The 20,280-nt window shown below is 49.8% G+C and overlaps 1 protein-coding gene across 3 annotated transcripts; it reads left to right on the forward strand.

The window, feature by feature from the left end:
* Positions 1-2,889: 2,889 nt before the first annotated feature.
* On the forward strand, positions 2,890-18,089 carry CD34 (CD34 molecule). Of its 3 annotated transcripts, none has more exons than XM_071578853.1 (8): positions 2,890-3,335; positions 9,427-9,579; positions 10,540-10,829; positions 10,934-11,023; positions 13,329-13,476; positions 13,812-13,852; positions 14,711-14,875; positions 16,482-18,089. In XM_071578853.1, exons 1-8 carry the CDS (start codon positions 3,257-3,259, stop codon positions 16,671-16,673), a joined length of 1,158 nt encoding a protein of 385 aa, XP_071434954.1. In that variant the 5' UTR covers positions 2,890-3,256; the 3' UTR covers positions 16,674-18,089. The 3 variants fall into 3 exon arrangements, with proteins under 3 accessions (XP_071434954.1, XP_071434955.1, XP_071434956.1); XM_071578854.1 differs by lacking the exon at positions 16,482-18,089 and adding an exon at positions 15,208-16,462; XM_071578855.1 differs by lacking the exon at positions 16,482-18,089 and adding an exon at positions 15,211-16,462.
* Positions 18,090-20,280: the final 2,191 nt, after the last annotated feature.

Genomic DNA, 20,280 nt, shown 5'->3' on the forward strand with positions numbered 1-20,280 from the left:
GTGTACACATGAACATCCAACAACAAAGCCTGACCTGCTCCTGGTGAGGCTGGGACTGCCTTGTGGAAGCCTGGCTGCTCAGGGCTGTGGGAGGAGGGAGGGTCCCACTGCCACCACCCTCTGCCATGTGGTGGTGATTCCTGGCCCCCAAAAACTGAGTGGTTGGATGGATGGAAGTATCTCTAGGTCTGTCTCCAAACATCCTCTGAAGACAGTGCTTTCAGCCGAAGAATAATCTTAATAAATAGCTTATTTTTGGGATTTTGGTGCTTCCTGTGAGAATGTGTTCCATGGCCTGTGGTGCTGGGCTGAGCTGAGGCACTGTTCCTTAACTGAGTCCTGAGGCACGGTCTGACATGGGCAGTGCACACAGTGGGCATAAGTAGCAATGAAATCCTGTGTCTTTGACAAGGGAGTGTCATTTAAACCCAGCCCAACTCCCACTGGAAGCCAAGCCCACGAGCTTCCCGTGCACAGTGTCTGGCAGACCCCGCCGTTGCCTATTTTTAGTCCAGCTCTCTATTTTCAGTCTGTTTTTGAAAGGTGAGATAAACTCAGCAGCCAAACCAGGATGTTCCTGTTGGTTTCTCTCATTCAGGAACCAGGAGCAGCACTGGGAGGAGAATGGCAGGAAGGCTGGCAGGGCAGAGGGAGAGCCCTTGGCATGGGCAGGGGGCTGGGGGGCACCGGCCCACCATGGGCTGCACCAGCTCAAGGGCCAGAACTCTGCAGCTCCCATGGGGCTTGGCATGACCTGGTTTGTTTTATTGACTTTCATGCTCTAAATTCTATTTCATTCTCTTTTATATTCTATACAGTTCACTTATTTGTAGTACCAAAATCCAATTTCTAAGCATTTCTTAAATTTTTGCCTTCACTGCATGGGATTGTCCCAATCTCTGTCCTGCCAGAGGGACCTCAACAGCTTTTCTTGATGCTTTTCAGTGTCATGGGATGTTGGTTCTCACCACATGGTCTTATGTCTTCCCAGTGACTGATACTTTGAAATTTCAACCTTTTGTTTCAGAGAAGCTGTGGCTGCCCCATCCCTGGGAGTGTCCAAGGCCAGGCTGGACAGGGCTTGGAGCAACCTGGGCTGGTGGGAGGTGTCCCTGCCCATGGCAGGGGGTTTGGAACCAGGTGATCTTTAAGGTGCCTTCCAACCCAAACCTTTCTATGATTCTGTCATTATGATTTCTAGTTGTGTTATTCATCCTAAATTCCCACTTTAAAGACAAAACCCATATCTGTTATTCAAATAAGACTTTTGTCTCACCCTACCTTTCACATTTCATCTCTGGATTTATTTTCTGAGCTGATATGCAATGTAAAACTTGGTAACACACTGAGTCATGCACTTCCCAGTGTGTGTGTGTGTTTGGGAGAGGAAAAAAGGGAAGATTTTGGGTGGGAGCTGTTGGAGTCAGCCAGGCTGTGCCCACACTCGGGTTTTAGACCATATTTTCCTGGGATATTTTGGTCTTTAATAGAGCTGGGTCGCTCTGTCATTCAGTAATAGATTACTGAACATAATAGGAGTCTTTATATAGATCTTGGAGCACTTTTCTTGGCTGCAGATGTTTCCTCCCCAGAGACATTTTCCTGCCACAGAGTCACAGAATGGTTGGAGTTGGAAGGGACCTTTAAACATCATCTTCTCCAACCCCTGTCCTATGCTAAAACTACTGGAATTCTGTCCTACCAATAAATATCTGTACCTGAAATGCTATCAGGGATCTCTTTGTACCTTATACTATCCTATCCTTTTTTTTCCTGTCTTTTAATCCTTTTCTGACTGTAGCCAAGCGATGTCCCATGGCAGGGGGCTGGAACAAGATGATCTTTAAGGTCTCTCCCAACTCACACCATTCTGTGATTCTGATTTCATGACTGTAGAAGAGTTCCGGGGGCATCCATAAAAAGATAACACATTAAGTGCTTCCTTGTCCTTCCTCCCATAACTCTTTTCCTGGCCACCTCATTCTTGATTTCCTGTTTGCAGTGACACATTGAGTGACTGCATCATCCAAGTGTAAAAGAAAAGGAAAAATTAAGACTTAACCAGAGTTTAGCTTCCCAAGTGCTCATATCTTTTCTTTTTTCTTTTTTTTTTCTTTTTTTATATATCCAAAGGCCAAAATTAGAATCACAGAATGGTTGGATTTGGAATGACTTAAAGTTCATCTCATTCCACCCCCTGCCACGTGCAGAGACACCTTCCCCTTGACCAGGTTGCTCAGAGCTCCATCCAACCTGTCTTTAAACACTTCCAATTTAAACAATCCCCATTTTAGGACGCCTTGACTGAGTTGCTGCAGAACATCCTTCATCCCACCACATCCAGAGCTGGTCCCACATGTGTCTGCAGTGCAGCCAGTGGAGAACCAGAGACTCTCAGCCAAGTTTTCCACTTGGTAAAGCTCAGCCTGGTAATAAAACTGAACTGGTTTTAGTGTTTCTATAATGCATTGGAATGGAAATGAGCTCCAGGAAGTTATTAGTCTCACGTCCCTCTTCTGTTTCAGGTTTAATGCCAAAGTTTTTGCCTGTGGGTTTTAATCTTCCCCCAGACTTTCTCTAACCCATCTCACTCGTGTTCCCTGTTTGACTGAAGTCAATTTAGTGAAACAAATGGAGTTGCTTCTCTTCAGGTCAGTGATGATTTCACATCCTTGAGTTCCTCGCTTAATTTGCTGAGAAATTTTCCAATTCTGAAGTCCATTTTCAGCATTTCCCTCCTTTTTCACAGCTCTGGGACCATGCACGGGGCTCTCTGGGTTGGACCTGAGGCTTCTGCCCGTCTCTGCTCTCACCAGGCTGTGTTTTCTCTGATCTGAGGGCAGTTCAGCTGCAGGCTCTGCTGTGATCCCTCCAGCCGGGCTGAGTCCCTGCCTGGGCTGTAACGGGAAAGCAGCAGCTCTCAGGAAAGAGTTAATCCCAGCGAGGCTTTGGGATCCTTTGCTGGGGAGAGGGCTGATCTTTTGTTTGTTTTGAAGTGCTGGCAGGAAAGTGGGGAGGAGAGAATTACCTAAGTGATAGTGAGGTTGCCATGAACTATATAAAACTGGGAAATCAAAGCGGAGAAACTCCACCTCACAGTCCTGAACCACAAGCACAACCCCTGAAGAGAAACCCACCCCACAACTGAGTGAGTGATCTCAAAGGCTTGAACTCCAACCAAGCTGCATGAGCTCAGAGCTGCTGCAGGGCTGAGAACCCCAGAGCTGTCACGGGTGGAGTGGGAGCTGGAGCAGGAATGCTGTTCTTGGGAAGTTTCACAGCAATGAAGTGGAGGCAGCTCCTCTGGATCGCCCTCTGCGTGGTGGAGGTGGCTGGTGAGTATTGAAATGCAGAAAATGCCAGGGTTGCACAAGAGCCCAGAGTGTGGGGCAGCTCGGGGGGAGCTCAGGGGCAGCAGCTCGGGGGGATAATGGATTTTAATGAGTCTGGAATCGTAATTTCACCTCAAACTGCAGTGATGGTTTGCAGAGCATGAGGCAGCCCAGCCAACACTCACAGCCATGTGCTGCACCAAAGTGCTGCTGCTTTGCAAAGGAGGGGAATCAGGATCTAAACTCCCTCCAATGTCATGGATAACTCCAGGGGATGGGAAGGCAGCAGGCACAGCCAGTCATCCCTCTGCCTGCCTGGGTGTAAATGAGCCTCACTTTTGTTTTGTGGTTGGAACTAAACATTTGCTGAAAATCAAATGAATCTCCATAAATATTAAAATCTCCTATTCCAGCTCTTCAAATATTCATCATATGAAGCAGTGAGTAACAGTACAGAGGCTTTCTCTAGGTACTACTTTTCAAAGGGTTGTATTTTAGGGAAATATTATCATTTTTGTCCCAAACCCAACAGCCACAAAGTAATAAAAAAGGACTAAAAAAGTGAGGCAACACACTGTGTGCTGCCTGCTGTGCTGGGACAGGAGCCAGGAGCCTGTGGGTGTCTCCTCAAATGTAATTTTTCCTTACTCACAGCAATGTGAGTGACGAGATGTACTGTAAGAATTTGTTGTATTTTGTTCTTCTGTTTTTCCCAGTGCTCCTTTCATGTTCCCCTTGCTGCCCAGGTGCACTGCTCACCTGAGCTGCTGTGTCTGACCCTCCAGCCTGTGCTGATTTTACAGGAAGGAAAAAAAAAACAATTTTATTTAGGAGAAATTACATTCAGGACTGTTTGGTTGGGCTGAAATGAGCAGTGAGCAAGTGTGGGACAAGAAGGTTTACCTGAAATGCAAACCCCAAGTTCCTTGTAGCGCAAAGAAAAAGTGATATAGGAGTGATAAAAAGGTGGGATTTGGGAAATACAAAGGGTGACAGGGTCTGATTTGGGAAGTACAAAGGGTGACAGGGTCTTTAGTGCTGCAAAATGTCATTGCACAGCCCATGCTCTTGCTGGGAAGTGGAGGAGGTTTATTTCTGCTCAGTGTAGGTGCTGAGAAAAATTAAGGAGCTCACCCTTGGGGCACTGGATGCTCCTGATCTCTGTGGGGAGTCTGAGAAAATCCATCAAAGGTTCCAGTTGTGCAACTCCCAATGGAAATCCCAGTTCTGGGTGTTTGGGCTCGAGATGCTCCAGCAGCGCTGCCAAGGGTGGGACAATCGACCTCCTCCTGCTCCCAGGTCACCTCCAACTCAAGCCATGTGTTTTACAGGGAAAAAGCCCTTTTGCCACACTGGGCTGGGTGCAGGAATCCTACAAATGCCAAGTGTGGATGCAGTGTGGGAGGATGGAGTTTGGTATCAGCACCTCAGAGCATTGTGAGTCCAGCCCACAGGGAGCAAACCCCACGTGAAATCTCAGTTCTGGCCTCTGCCTCATTCCTTGGGGATCCACTGAGTTTCAGGGAGTGTGGGAGAGGTTTACACCCATCCCTGGGCGACAGAGTGGGCTGTTGCTCCAGGCCTGCTTGAGAAACCTCCAGAGCTCCTGGTAGGATGGTGTGAGCAGTTTGTGTTGGAAAAGTGGGTACTGAAAAACCACATGGAGAGCTGTCCTGTGCATGTCCAGAATGAATTTGGGAAGGAGAGTATAGATTATATTTTTACCTAATGGGAACACTTCATTGCTTTAGTAAACCTTCTACCTTTCTATTTTACATCTTTTTTTTTATTCTTGTCTGTCAAACTCGATTTTTAGAAAAACCTCTTCCTGTCATTTTCAAGCATTCTTTCTTTTCTTCAGTCCCTTTGCAATGAAGTTCTAAACATCAGGAAAGCAAAAAGAAGCCTTAAAACTTCCAGCTGCTTGAGTTTAACATCCTTTAGTGGCTGCATATTGTAACTGCTCAAGCCAGGAGGAGTCTCAGCCCCTGGGAAGGCGCTGGAGAGGCCCCAAGCCCAAGGAAACCCTTGGTGCAGCAGCTGGGATTTGGTGGGGCAGCTCGGGGGGCTCCCCCAGCCCCCCACGCCACGGCGGCCCCACACCCATATCCTGTCTGGGAGAAGGAAAAGGGGGAGGGAAGGGATTTTTATCAGATATTTCCAGAGGGAAGAGGGCTCCACCCGCTTGAATTCCTGCCACATGGCTGAGAGCTGCAAATCTGGAAAGGCATGAGTAATGCCGGCTGGAGTCCTTGGAGGAGCTGCTGCGGGAAGCCTGGGCTGGCTCCAGCTCCAGAGCTCCGAGTCCCACGGTTCCATACCCTCCTCTTCCACACCCCACTGTCCCACACCCTCCTCTTCTACATCCCACGGTTCCATACCCTCCTCTTCCACACCCCACTGTCCCACACCCTCCTCTTCTACATCCCAGGGTTCCACATTCTCCTCTTCCACACCCCACTGTCCCACACCCTCCTCTTCTACATCCCACGGTTCCATACCCTCCTCTTCCACACCCCACTGTCCCACACCCTCCTCTTCTATATCCCACAGTTTTATACCCTCTTCTACATCCCAGGGTTCCATACCCTTCTCTTCTATATCCCACTATCCCACACCCTCCCCTTATAAATCCCAGGGTTTCATACCCTCCTTTTCCATACCCACTGTCCCACACCCTCCTCTTCTACATCCCACAATTCCATACCCTCTTCCTCTCCATCCCAAGGCTCCATGCACTCCTGTTCTGCATCCCAAGGCTCCATGCACTCCTGTTCTCCATCCCATGGCTCCATCCACTCCTGTTCTCCATCCCAAGGCTCCATGCACTCCTGTTCTGCATCCCAAGGCTCCATGCACTCCTGTTCTCCATCCCATGGCTCCATGCACTCCTGTTCTGCATCCCAAGGCTCCATGCACTCCTGTTCTCCATCCCATGGCTCCATCCACTCCTGTTCTCCATCCCAAGGCTCCATGCACTCCTGTTCTGCATCCCATGGTTCCTTACCCTCCTCTGCAGCCACTGGGACTGGCAGTTCCATAGTGCCATGTCAGGGGCATCCCTTTGCCCCTGGAGCTCCTGGAACTCCAAAAAAGTAAACTCAGGGCTGGAGAAACTCTGCTGGTCCAGGGTTTGTGTGTGAGAGCACTGGAGGAGGTGCCCAGTTACGAAAAGGTTTGCCAAGAGATATCAGCAGTGTCAGCACAGGAGGTGCAGGTTCTGCCTGGGGATCCCTGGGTTTGGTTTGCTGGGCTCAAATGATGGAAACTTCTGTTTCCAGAGTCTTTGCCACTGCAGAGCCTTTTTGTGGCCCTGGTTTACTGCTTAGGGATGAATGTTGGACCAAGTCAACTACTTTAACATTTATTTTGTTGCTTTTTGTTAATTAAATTTGAGCTGTGTTCCTTTGTCATCCCCATTATTAAAATATCTTTAAAAATCTGAGGTATTTACCATTTAAATTGAGGTGGGTAAATACAACAGGTGCTGTGAAGAGCAATTTTCTTTCCCATACCTGCATGTTTCTGCTGCTGCACTTGCACTGCCAGCTGAAGATTTCTCCCATGTTAATAAATAACTTGGCTTAAACTCTCAAACCCTAAATACTAACAAATTGATAAAGTTTAGTAAAACCTTTAAAAACATATGGTGCAATAAATGACCCACTTCAACTGAGCACCCTGTGGATTATCCAGCCCACATCTGGATCATTATTTATCTCCTGAGTCCTCAGAGTTCAAAAAACCTCAGCTATGTTTTCTGTAAAAGAACCTGCACATGCTACAATAAAGGCAAGAAAAAGAAATACTGTGTGACAACTCCACTCCCACATTACACTGAGCATATCCAGGCTCCAATTCCAATATGCAGCGGTGAAAAGACTTTGATTACAAATACCTCTGGTGCTTTACAAACATCTGGAATAGTTCAAAGGTGCTTGGGTGGCTGTGGCACTTGGGGAGGTCAAGTCCAGGCGCTACATTGTTGTGGTGATGTAAAGTTTCCTGCTCATGTCCATGAAAACACAAAGTTGTGCGTAAAGCCTGGACTTCACTTCGTGCTACTCATTATTCTGGGCACGCAGTCCTGCCTCCTGCTTTTGATTTGTTAAAAGTCATCAGGAAAACTTGGTGACTTAACCACTTGGAACTGAATTATCTTGGAGGGAAGAGACTTCTCCCTGAAATAAAAGCTTTGCCAGAACCAAAATTCCAGCTCCAGACACCTGTGCCGAGCCCTCAACAGGGCCCCTGCCTCCCCCAGAGCAGCTGCAGCCCAGGATGGGATGGGATGGGATGGGATGGGATGGGATGGGATGGGATGGGATACATGGGATACATGGGATACATGGGATACATGGGATACATGGGATACATGGGATGGGATGGGATGGGATGGGATGGGATGGGATGGGATGGGATGGGATACATGGGATACATGGGATACATTGGATGGGGTGGGATAGGATACATGGGATGGGATGGGATGGGATGGGATGGGATGGGATGGGATGGGATGGGATGGGATGGGATGGGATGAGATGGGATGGGCTACATGGGATACATTGGATGGGGTGGGATAGGATACATGGGATGGGATGGGATGGGATGGGATGGGATGGGATGGGATGGGATGGGATGGGATGGGATGGGATGGGATGGGATGGGATGGGATGGGATGGGATGAGATGGGATGGGCTACATGGGATACATTGGATGGGGTGGGATAGGATACATGGGATGGGATGGGATGGGATGGGATGGGATGGGATGGGATGGGATGGGATGGGATGGGATGGGATGGGATGGGATGGGATGGGATGAGATGGGATGGGATGAGATGAGATGGGATGGGCTACATGGGATACATTGGATGGGGTGGGATAGGATACATGGGATGGGATGGGATGGGATGGGATGGGATGGGATGGGATGGGATGGGATGGGATGGGATGGGATGGGATGGGATGCACCAGTGCAGGCAGCCCCACAGACACACATTTCCCCCTCAGCACCTTCCAGTACAACCTGCCCACTGCCACCTGCTGCCAAAATGAACCTTGGTGAGCTCAGTCTTTCCTTTTCACAAACCATCCAGGCTCTCTGGGCCTGATCCAGCAAAGCCTTGACATCCTGACAGGAGAATTCCTGCCAGGACAAGGCTCAGTGCAGGATTCTGCAGCACACAAACATCAGGGCTGTTTACCTGGCACCGGGAGCTGCCTCGATACCGGCACTGGCAGCTGACCAGGACCTGCCAGGGCTGCTCCATCTCACAGGGTGGTTTGGGAGGATGAAGTAACTTTTCTTGGAGCTTGGGATCCCCTGGGCAGAAATACAAATGAAATAACACATTTTGTATGATTTTCTTTTTAGTGCCTGGATAAGAATCTTAAACACCAAGAGCCCTCGGGTAGAGACTGAAGCTGTTTGTTAAAAGTGGGAATAGATCTTAGGAATAGAGAAGGTTAAGGAATGGAGAGAAATGCATTTTTACTGACTCATATAGTTCATTTCAGAAGGAAAAGCTGGAAGTGTCATCTCTGTAACACAGCAGGAAGCAATACATAAACTTTAAGTTAGAACAGCAAACCATTCTCCAAACATTCTGCTTTACCTCCAAAGATGTTTTCACTCATGAGTCAGGGCTGATCCCAAGCCAGTGGGAATGTTTCTATTTACTTTGAGATTGTGCCTGCAACTGTAAATCCAACTTATCTATCCTGAGGCACACAAGTGATCTTTTCCAAGGCTTGAGTCCTTCCTCCAAGGATTAGAAACCCAAACTACTATGAAAACCAGCTTTGTGCAGGGCTTTGTACATCCATCAGTGAGCTGAGGATGGGGTGGGATGAGTGTAGGAACAAGCCTGTCCTCCTCCTCCTGAGAGCCCCAGAGTCCCTGCAAGGGCTGCACCAAAGTCTAGTGCTTACCCAGCTGAAACTTTTCATCTCTGAGCTTCTCCCACATGTGCTCCAAGGCACTCTGCCATTTTGGGGCATTGAGAAGTGAGTTTGTGAGAGCACCATCCTGTGCAGGGGCTCAGGGCTGGGCTGGGGGTTCAGCAGCCCCTAACACCTTCCTCTGCCCCCAGGCAACACCTCTGGGAGCCCCACAGACACCCCCACAGTGGCAACCACGGACATGGAAGACACAGGCAACAGCAGTGGGGCAACCACCAGAACCATTGAAGCCACCGGAGCCACCGGAGCCCCCAGCAGTGCCAACCCTACACCACACACATCTGGTAATTGCTCCCCTTGTTCCCCCTGTGAGTCCTGGTAGCATTTGTATCAATAATTAGATTTATTAAGTGCACAGACTTGCACCATTGAGGTATGATTTATGGTCTCAAAGAAAAGAAGTTGAGAGTATGGTCAAAAGTTTTAATTGTCTCCAAAAAATCCCACCTGGGGCAACCCAACCCTGCTGTCTTGAGGATGGGTGGCTTAGACCCATCCTGTTCAAAACAGCCAGGGGATGGTGGGACAAAAAGCTCATGAATGTTTATCTCAACCTAAGTGTTAGAAATGGCACCTGTAAGAGGCCTGGCAGCCTTTTCCAAGAAGGAGACAAGGGGAAATGGCTTTGGGGTAGATTTAGATTAGATATGGGGCAAAAATTTTTCCCTGGGAGGGTGGGCAGGCCCTGGCACAGGTGCCCAGAGAAGCTGTGGCTGCCCCATCCCTGGGAGTGTCCAAGGCCAGGTTGGGCAGGGCTTGGAGCAACCTGGGCTGGTGGGAGGTGTCCCTGCCCATGGCAGGGGGTGGAACTGGATGAGCTTTAAGGTCTCTTCCATCCCAAATCATTCCATGATTCCATGAAAACAGGCCAAGGTCAGGCTCTCAGGGAGCCTTGCTCAGCTGTGGGTGCCTTTGTCTCGTGCTGCTTGGGATCAGGGCATCTTTTTGAAGACTCTGGGCCAAGGAGGAGTTGAGGGTGATGCTGGAGAGGTCAGGTGTTGGCTTCCTTGCCATTGTGCAATGTGTGCCCAGGGGATGAGCCCTTTGTAAACACATTATGAAGCACTTGTACCAATTAGGCAGCTGAACCGAGGCTAATGCACGTTTCTTAGAGAGCCACTACCTCGTTCTGGTGCTGCTGGCTATGACAAATCAATATCCTGCTTCAGTCACCACAATGCCACGCATCGAGTTTGGAGGACTTAAGCTTTCTCATGTCTCCTTTTCATTGCATTTCTTCCAAGCTGAAGCTGCAGCAGAGGCCCTGCCAGCCAGTCCCAGCTCCCCAGGGCTCAGAGGAGAGCTGACAAGCTCCCAGACCAGCCAAGCCCCCACAGAGCCTCTGGACATCCTCTTGGACACACAGACCATGAGCCAAGGGATCCCCACAGCCAAGAGCCCAGTGACACAGCCCAGTGAGACAGCAGAAGCCTCAGGGTCCACTGTGGCTATGAAGAGCTCTCCTGCCACCACGGGGCATCCTCCTGTCTCAGCTGCCACGTTGCCACCTCACACAGCTGGGGACAGCCTGAAGGTGAGGATGGGGCATCGTGGGCTGTGGGACCATGAGCAGGCTGGACTTGTCTCACAACCCCCCAACAGGTCACTGATACCACTCCTGTGTGTTTTCCCTTCCAGCCCTCCCCACTTCCCATCACATGCCACAATGTCAAGGAAGTGAGTGACACTGGAGCCATCTGCCTGAAGCTCAACGAGTCCACCACTTGTGTGAGTTGCTCAGCTCAGAGGTGGGGGGAACATGCAGGAGAAGGGAGGGCTGCAAGGAAACAGCTCAGGGCAGGTTCCTGCTGCGAGTCTTGCAGCAATGGGGTCACCCACCATACCTAGGGGGGCCAGTTTGAGGTGGGCAGCTCATGGCCAGACCATCTGAGATGTGCCAGAGTGATGGAGGTGGAGATGGTCACAGCAGTTCCAGGAGGATCCCAAAGGGATGACCAGCCATGGGGAAATGCAGCCTCCTGGCTACGTAGAACCTCTTTCTTTCATGATTAAGCTCTGAGGTCAGTTCAGCTTCTAAAGTATCTCCCACCATGTTGAGCAGGAAGTTGCCTTTGTTCTTCTTCTTCCTCTTCCCTGCTGGGAACAAAAGTGCCTTTTTTTTGTCTTGCCAACGGCCCTAGGAAAGAAAACAAGGCATTGGAAGGAGCTGATCAGTGTCTCCATGGACCCCTAAGGGAATTCCAGGCTCTCTGCAGCTGCCCTTGGCCTTGTGCACCAAAAATGAAGCATTTTTAAAAGCAGACAAGGGTCTAATTTGGGTGGGAGGAAGAAACCTTTCACACTGGAGGTACAACCTGCCACAGGGGGTGGGTGGTGCTGGGTCTTGTGGGACAGCAGACTGGGCAATGCCCTGGGTGTAAAATAGTTATAAAATACATAAATTTATTTCTGTCATTTGGCCATACTGCTGCCAGTTAGGAAGAGTGAATTCTTACTTGGCTTTTCTCTGCAAATTAGTGATTAAATGGCATTTAGACTTGCTCCTGTTTACAGGGGCTGATCTTCAGCAAGAACCTACAGGGAAACTCCTCCGGGAGTGAGTGATTCCGATCACAGATGCCACCTAGTGGGCTCTGATCCCTCCTGGGCACAGGATTTATGCATCACATGGATAAATGGATGTGTATAGAACATACAGAATATCCCACAGAGTCACATCTCACATTCTCTTAGCCCTCCCTCCATGTGACACGAGTCAAGCAGCGCCACTTCCCACCGTGGTTTTTTGGGAGGTCCCTCCCCACAGCAAAGCAATCCTGGAATGGGAACAGGCTGAACCTGGGAACCAGATAAGAGAGTTTGTGAGGGGAGCAGATAGGAGAGACCTTGTGTCTCACTTTCCTGCTGGCCTTTCCCAAAGCAAATGAGCAATCAGCTGGCACCCGGCACTGCTAATTGCAAAGGGAAATTCTGACACTCCGATGAGTTCTTTCCACAGCAGAGAAAGGAAAATACACACTTGGGGCTCTTGTTCCATCTTGGCCTTTCTCACCCCAAGCCAAGCTCTATAGAAACAGCTGAAAATGATTTGTTTGTTATTCTCCCATGAATAAGTTTCTGGATTTTTGTATGCTAAGAGGATGAAGCGATCCCAGCACAATCCTGAGGTAACTCTGAGGCAGAGAGAGGAAGGCCCTGAGCCTCCTGGCTCTGCACAGCTCTGCAGGACAGGAGGGTTCTCTCCTCTTCCACAGCCCCACGCTGGTGGGTCCCCCCAGGGACTGAGTGGAGGGCAGGGCAGGATGGGGGTTCAGCCGGAGCCGGTCTCTGTCTCAAGGGGGTGGGCACAGGCACAGCTTGGAGGATGTCCCCAGCTGGGAGGAGGATGTTAGGGGAGCTGATAAGGTCTTTTAGCAACTATGGGCTCTGTCTCCAAGCCTGGCTGTGGCTGAAAATAGCCCCAAGGAGAAAGGCTATCCTGTCTGATACAGAAATTGGCCCACAGAAGGGAAAGGCTGCAGTTCCTCACTCCTCTTCCTCTTCCACCCAACAGTCAGTTCGGCTCTAAAATGTGAGAAATTTGTATTTTTTTACCTAGCCTTTGATCAGCAACCTAGCAAAAACATTGAAGACATTTCCTAAACAGGAAGGCTCAATGCTTCTTTGTTATTTCCCTCCTTTCCCAGCCCCTGCCTGGGACTCTGAAACAATAGGGCTCTTTAGGCAGCTGCTCCAGTCCAAAAACTGGAGAGACTTGCCATGGAACTCAGATCCTAAATTTAGCTTTGTTTAAATGCCATTTTCAAGAATTGCTAATAATATCTTCATTTAATTAATTCTCATTAGGTTAAGAAACAGTAAATAAGCATCTCCATTTCCAAGGTGTTGCTGTTGGGGCTCTGGGCAGTGATGAAGCAGGAGATGAAGGTCTGACACCCGAATCAGCATTGCAGGGCACAGATAAGCCACCAAAAGCCAGATGTGAATGCACAACATCACCAGCAGCATGGCTGAGGCAGAGAATTAGCCCATTTGGTTGGTTTAATGGCTGTTCTTTTTGAAAATTTTGCAGAAACACTTTTTAGAGAGGAAGGGATCTGATCTGTGGAGAGCAGTGTGTCAAGAGAACGCCCGCCCTGTTCCCACCCCCTGCCAGATCAAGCTCGCTAAATCCGAGGTGGACCAGCACTGTTTGCTCCTCATCCTCAGTGGAGAGAGAGGTCAGTGGAGATGACCAAAGAATCACAGAATGCCTTGGGTTGGAAGGGACCTTAAAGATGATGTAGTTCCAACACCTTATGATGTCATCAATACTGCTGGATAATGACCTTGATGTGGGCAGTGGGAGAGGGACTGAGTGTGGGGAGGGGCTGGGGGACACAGAGCCTGGAAGGATCTGCAACTTCTGCTCTTTCTTCTGGGGTCTTGTACTTCCCTGGAGCCATGGCATTGGCTCTGGGGCAGCAAAGGGGCTCACAGGCCCTCTGTGCTCAGCTGACAGCACCTGCAGCACAGCCCTCTGTGTAATGTGCCTCTCCTCTTTTCAACCTTGCAGATCCTACTCCAGAAATGCTCAAGGAGTCTCACTGGGAAAAGGTAAATCCCTTCAGCAAATTCAGCTGGGAAAAAAATGGGTGGTCTGAGTGGCTGGAGAGATGAGATTTTTAGGTGGTCATTTGAGGCTGGGGGAGATGCTGAGACTTGAACCTGCCTCCAGTTTGGTGGTGCCTGATGAAAGCTTGCCCAGAAGATCCCTGGAGGTGTCTAAGGCCAGGTTGGATGGGGCTTGGAGCAACCTGGTCTAGGGGAAAGTGTCTCTGTCCATGGCAGGGAGTTGGAATTAGATGGTGTTTGAGGGTCCATTCCAACCCAAACCAGACAAACCACCAGACAAACAGCAAGGCAGTGATGCACCATAAGAGAATTAATACAATCCATGGAGGCAGAAATGCTTGAAATGGTTCTGTAAAATTCTGTAGTGTTTTCTTAAAAGAAAATATTTCAATCCCAATAGTAACTCTTAGGATGCAATTGGCACTCAGCTTCTTCAAAGTCCAGCTCTGACATGAATTAATTCCTCCTCTCAGCACTCCTGGGAGCTGCCATTGGCTCGTGGAGCTGAGCTCCAGGTGTCTGTAGATATATCAAGGCAGAGCTGCAGGATCAGCACACAGGGAGATCTCAGCTGTGCAGATGTGTGCTCTAGACCTCGGGTCCAAGGCAGAAACATTCCCTCTGCCACGGGAGACTCCAGGTTGGAGATGAGACCATGAGGACGTGAGAGCTCCAAGGGCAAGGGCAGAGCTCAGGGGCTGGGGCAGCAAAGCCCAGCTCTGTTTATGTGCAGTTGCACAAGGAGGTGAAGAGCAGCATTGTTTGAAGTCGGTGCCTGTTCAGCAGATGCACATGTTTCCTGTTTGTCCCATTCCCAGCTCTCTTTGGTGTTTTTTCCAGTTGGGAATCAACTCCCTGAAACAAGACAGTGTGAGGAACCACCAGGACTTTTCTCAGAAGACCCTGATCGCCCTGGTCACATCCGGCCTCCTGCTGGCATTCCTGGGCTTGGCTGGGTATTTCCTGATGAGGCGGCGCAGCTGGAGCCCCGCGGGACAGAGGCTGGTTAGTGCTTACCGGTGGCAGAGCCGCAGGTAGAGAGGAGCCTGGCAGCCAGGGGGGCACCTGCAGGGGAGAAAAGGGGGATGCCCATCACCCTGTGGCTCAGGACTCTCCACCCATGTGTGTCCCCAGGTGATGGGATGGCTCAGCCCTGCATTGTGGCTGAGTCTGGGACAGCCTGGGCAAGGCGAAGGGCAGGAGCAGGGAGGCCACACTGTACAGGGTGAAAGGAAACCTCTGTTGCCTTCTAAAATTAACTCATAGCTGATTGCTCCGGTGGGAGAACCGCCCCTTTCTTGCACATGCTTCCAGGTCTAACACTTATTTTTGCTCAGCAGTAAGAACTCATCCAGCAAGACCCCTCCAGAGACACTGAAAGCTTATGAATTTGTCATTAAAAGTGACACACTTTAATTTCCACTCACTGTGTTTGAGTTACGTGTCTGTCCTGTACCCCTGCTGTAATAAAGGCTCTTTCTCCCCTCACTTAACAAGCAATGGTAATAAAACATATCAAGAAAGAAAGAGATAGAAATCTCCTATTTCCATTTGCCCCTTTCCAGGCAGGCTGATCACTGAGGACTCTTCCCTACCAGTGAGTTTTGGGCTTCTGACCCTCTGTAAAGTGAGGCCTGGCCATGCCTTTCCCCAGCCCTGAACAACACGAGCAGTTGTGTCCTGGGAAGCCACGAGGTTATTTCCTTACCAGAAAGGATGTCCCAAAACACACATGGGAACTCAAGTGCATGTGTCAAAGGCAGGGACATCTCAGCTTGGGCTCTCCAGCCCGCTGTCTCCAGGTCTCTGGATGCTGGGAATGTGTGGCTGGGAGCTGCCCATGGCAGTATCAGTCCAGATTCTTGGTGAGATGTGTCCATCCCACCCACTGACATGGAAAAGGGGACAAGAGAAATGTCAGGATGGGTGGGAAGCCTGGTGGCCATCCATGCATTGGATGCTGCTGAGAAAACAAAGAGTGGCTCCCAGATGGGAATTGTCACTCGGGATCACCAGTGCCCATTCCATGGCTGCCAGAAATGTCACAGTCTGGCACATGGGGAGTTATTGTGGGGGGATAGAGGCACCTCTGGATAACTCTGGATCCTCCTCACAGCAATAGTGGTGACCAGCCCTGCAGCTGCAAAGTGTAGCCCTGCACCTCTGCTGGCACTTGCTGCAAGTTGTGCACCTATTTACAGGCTGAAAGGAAGGATGGGGGAGGAAAATGGGAAAATTTCCATTGTTTTCATTCCATGGTGCTTCTTTCTTGGCCAGAGGGGTTCTATCATGGGGTGGCTTTGCAAACCAAGGCAGTGGCAGCTTCCAAACCTGTTATGAGAAAACAACAAAACCTGACGGCTTCTCTTTCCAGGTGCAGGAGGAAAAAAGGCAGTTCCTGGGTGGTTTTCTTGCTTCATCTTGCCATGGCATGGCTCAGGCCCTCTGTCCCTCTTCTTGTCAGCAAGAGAAGTGTCCTTGCCTGCAGCTCTTTGTTCCTCCTGCCCAAGGAGCACCGGCAGCCAGCCAAGCCCTTGCCTGCGATCCCAGCCGGCTGTGTCAGCCCTTCCCCTTCCCTAACTCTGCCTCTGTTCTTTGTGTACCTGCTCAGGCTGAAGACCCGTATTACACGGAGCACGGTAGCCAGGGAAACACGATGCTGATGGCGCCCTCCCAGGAGCCAGCGGAGCTGCAGGAGAAGCCAAACCTCAACGGTGGGACTCAGGAGAACGGGACTGGCCAGGCGTCCTCCAAGAACGGGCACTCCGCCCGGCAGCACAGCCCCGCCGACACCGAGATGTGACCCGGGCAAGGCAGGGCAGGAGTTTCCCGTGGACAGTTAGGGAATTGCAGACCTTTTGTATTGTTGTTATTGTGAAGAACTTCAAAAATCAGCCTAAAGCACATTGAGAGCCAGAGCTGCCAAAGACCTGCTCTTCTGCCTCCTCCTCCTCCTCCCACTGACCACACAAGAGACTTTTCTGCAGGTGTTCTCTGCTTTTGTTGTCAGGAGAACATCATGAGGAATACAAGTGCCCTTAGCCCTCCACTGCTTTGAAGCAGAGGCAGGCTGTGTCCAAACAGCCCAAATGTCTGGTAGCCATGTGTTAGGCTGATTAAAATAGTTAAATTGGGACTTCAGTGACAAAAACCTCTCAGGTTTCAGATAGTTTTGGTTAACAGAGTTGTTTATAATCTCATCTTTATGTTTAAGTGTGGGATTTCTTCCTCTTTTAAGACCATCAGGCATTTAATCCCCTTCTTGTGCTCTAGGTCTCCTCTAGTAGTTCCTACTCCGGCAGAGTTTGCTGGAGCTCTGTGTAAAACTTTCCATGTGGAATTGAAGGTTGAAGTGTCAATAGACCTCAAATTTGTTTCTTTTTGACTCCTACCAGTTTGCAGGTAGTTGGTTTAGAGTAAAAATCTTTCCCAGTCTCTTTGTGCCGGGGGCTGGGGATGTTGTGACGAGGCAGAGCCAGCAATTTATCCCTTGAGTGAGATGGAGAACACTGGATAGGGCTGGAGGGTTCTGGGCGGGGCTGGGAGTCCCACCACTCTCCCTGCTGACATGTGGAATTAGTGCCCAGTGTAGGAATTTGGGAATAAGAGATGCCAAAGGGCTTCCAGTGGGATGAGTGTGAGGCAGAAACCTGGCTCTGTGATGGGTGTTTCTCCCTCTGCACGGGCAGAAGGTACATGAACAAAGAGCAGTATTTTCACTTTGGTAAGTACCCAAATCCCAGCAGCAGGACCAGGCTCTGCACTGATCCTGCTCCCGAGGCAAGAGGTGCTGTGAGCCACATTGCTGAGGCCGAGCTCCCAGCAGCTCAGTGGGAGCCAAGGACCAAGGGCAGGTTTGTGCCCCATCCCAAGCATGTGCAGCTCATTTTTAGGAAGCCAAAGCCCTGGATGTGCCAGGCTGGTGCTGCTGGTGCAAGAACACAAGAGGAGGTGGTTCAGCAGATGTTGCTCAGCCCACAATCTCTGCTGGCACCAGCAGCAACCTCCACATCCGAAATAAGGACAAAAGCAGCCCTTGAAGATGATCTACCCTCCCACTAGTGAATTCATCTCAACCTTTCCCCAGTGCTGAACACCTGAGGGAAAGGTTTTTTTCTTGGTACAATGCTTAGAGCAATGACAGAAGCGTCCATCATCACCTGGGGCTGTTTCTATGTGTGCAAGTGTCATTTAAACACAATTAAAACACTTCAAGGTGTTTGTTTTGGTGTGAATTGCTTCTCCTAAATCTCCTTGTATATAGTTCCAGTTGAAAAAAAAAAAAAAACAACCAAAGCAATTAAGTACTAAAAATCAGCTTCTCGGTTGTGTCCTTGGAGCTGCAGCGTGTTTATCCCACCGGGAGGATGCGCGGCTCTGGCTGTGCCCCGTGCCAGCAGGAGGAGAGGACAACGCCTCACGGAGAGGATGTTTCCCAGCAGAAATCCCATGACTAAAGGCTGGGGCTTGTTCTGAGCACATTTTCTCTCTTTCAACAAACACGTTTGCAGGACAAGTGACGTACAGTGAACTGTTACACCTCGCTTGTTTGGTTTGGAATGTTTAAGGCATCCAGTTAATGCCTGGAAAAATAACTGAGGTTCCAGAGTGATGTGCAGGGCTTGGGTCTGACCTGACAGGAGAGGGGGGTATGTTTGTGCATGAAGATGGTTGTTGTCCACAACAACCCCCTGCAGTGGCAGAAGTGTGGCTGGAAAATTGTCCAGTGCACAAGGACCAAGGGGGGCTCATTGACGGGAGTCCTGGTGTGCCCAGGTGGCCAAGATGGTCAGTGGCACCTGGATTCTATCAGGAATAGTGTGGCCAGCAGGATCAGGGCAATGATTGTCACCCCGTGCTGGGTATTGGTGAGGGATCTCAAGTGCTGTGTCCAGTTCTGGGCTCCTCAGTTCTGGAAGGACATTGGACATCAGGAGGATTTTCTCCATGGAAAGGGTGGTCAGGCATTAGAAGGGGCTGCCCAGGGGCTTTGGAGTCCCCACCTCTGGAGGTGTCCAAGGAATGTGGCACTCAGTGCTCTGGGCTGGGGAACAAGGTGGGCATCGGGCAGAAGTTGCACTTGATCCTGGAGGGATTTTCCAACCTAAATGATTTTGTGATCCTGTGAAGGTTCCCTCACTCTGGGCACTCTGCAATAACCAGCAGTAGTTCCTGCATCAAAGAATTTGCAGGGAGATGTGTGGCAGTCCTGAAGTGCCTTCTCTTGTGGAGATGCTCAAGCTCAGTCACTGCAGGCAGAAGGGTTTGGGCTGGGTGTATTTACTGACCTGCCTCCTCTCTGCACTGCTTGACCCTTCCTAGTGCTTATTCCCTGGCAGAGGCACACCAGGACCTCCTTTGGGGACACTAAATACAGCCAGAAAACATCACCTCCACCTGTTTTGTTTAGTTTGGGGCAATTTGACCTCTGGCAGTCTGGCTGCAAGGGGAACAGATGCAGGAAAACGAAATTACTTTCCCAGGGAAAGCTCTCCCAGAGGCTCCATTAGCCCTGTGAGGTGGGACATGGAGCTGGGTCTGGCTTTTTTCTTTTGGCAATTGTTTATCTAATCAGCACTGTATGGAGAGCTGGAGATCTAATCAAACGTCAGGTGCATTTTTCACAGCTCAGGGTATGTCCTAGAGCCAAACAGAGACAATAAAGTTACAGTCAACTGCTCTGGCAAAACAAAAGGTTTCGCTAAAGCCTCCAGACTGAGGGAAATGCCGGGAGCGGTGGCAGAGCAGGGACGGTGCTGAGCCAGCGGAAAAAGCTGCACTTCCAGCTCAGGAAGTTTTTTGCCTGTGTGTAAATATAGGCAGGCTCAGCTCTGGCCCAGCAGAAAAGGAAAATTTTTATTATTCCTTCCTTATCAAACCCCTTGCATTCCTTCCTTGCTGGTCCCACCAGGCTCCTCCACCCCCCACAGGGTCATGGCTGGTTTTGGGCCACTTTGGGGGGGGGGGGGGTTGGGGGAGTTAAACCTATCTCAGCTTCCAACAGCAAGATGCCTTCCCAGAAACATGGCTCAAGGTCAGTGCAAGTGCTCTTACCTGGCTCATGATCTCACATCGTGCTCCTTCACAGTGTGTTTAGCTGAGGGCCCTTATATTGAAAATATTATATTAATTAAATAAATTAAATATAGGGGGAGGCTATATATGGAAATAATCATCATGAAAACATCTGGGAAAGAATGATGGTAAATACAAGTTGTTAAATATAAATAAATATTAATATTAATACAACACATCCATTAAATGACATGTCCATGTTCATGTCCCAGCCTGGAACAGGAGGAGCCCTGACATCAACCCAAACAGTGCCCAAACCCTTCTGCAGGTTGAAATCAAAGATTTTTCAGTGATGAAGAAATACCTTCCTATCTGAACTGTCACAGAGTTCTGCT

The sequence above is a fragment of the Pithys albifrons genome, chromosome 28 (assembly GCF_047495875.1).
Source record: "Pithys albifrons albifrons isolate INPA30051 chromosome 28, PitAlb_v1, whole genome shotgun sequence".
Taxonomy (NCBI): Eukaryota; Metazoa; Chordata; class Aves; order Passeriformes; family Thamnophilidae; genus Pithys; species Pithys albifrons.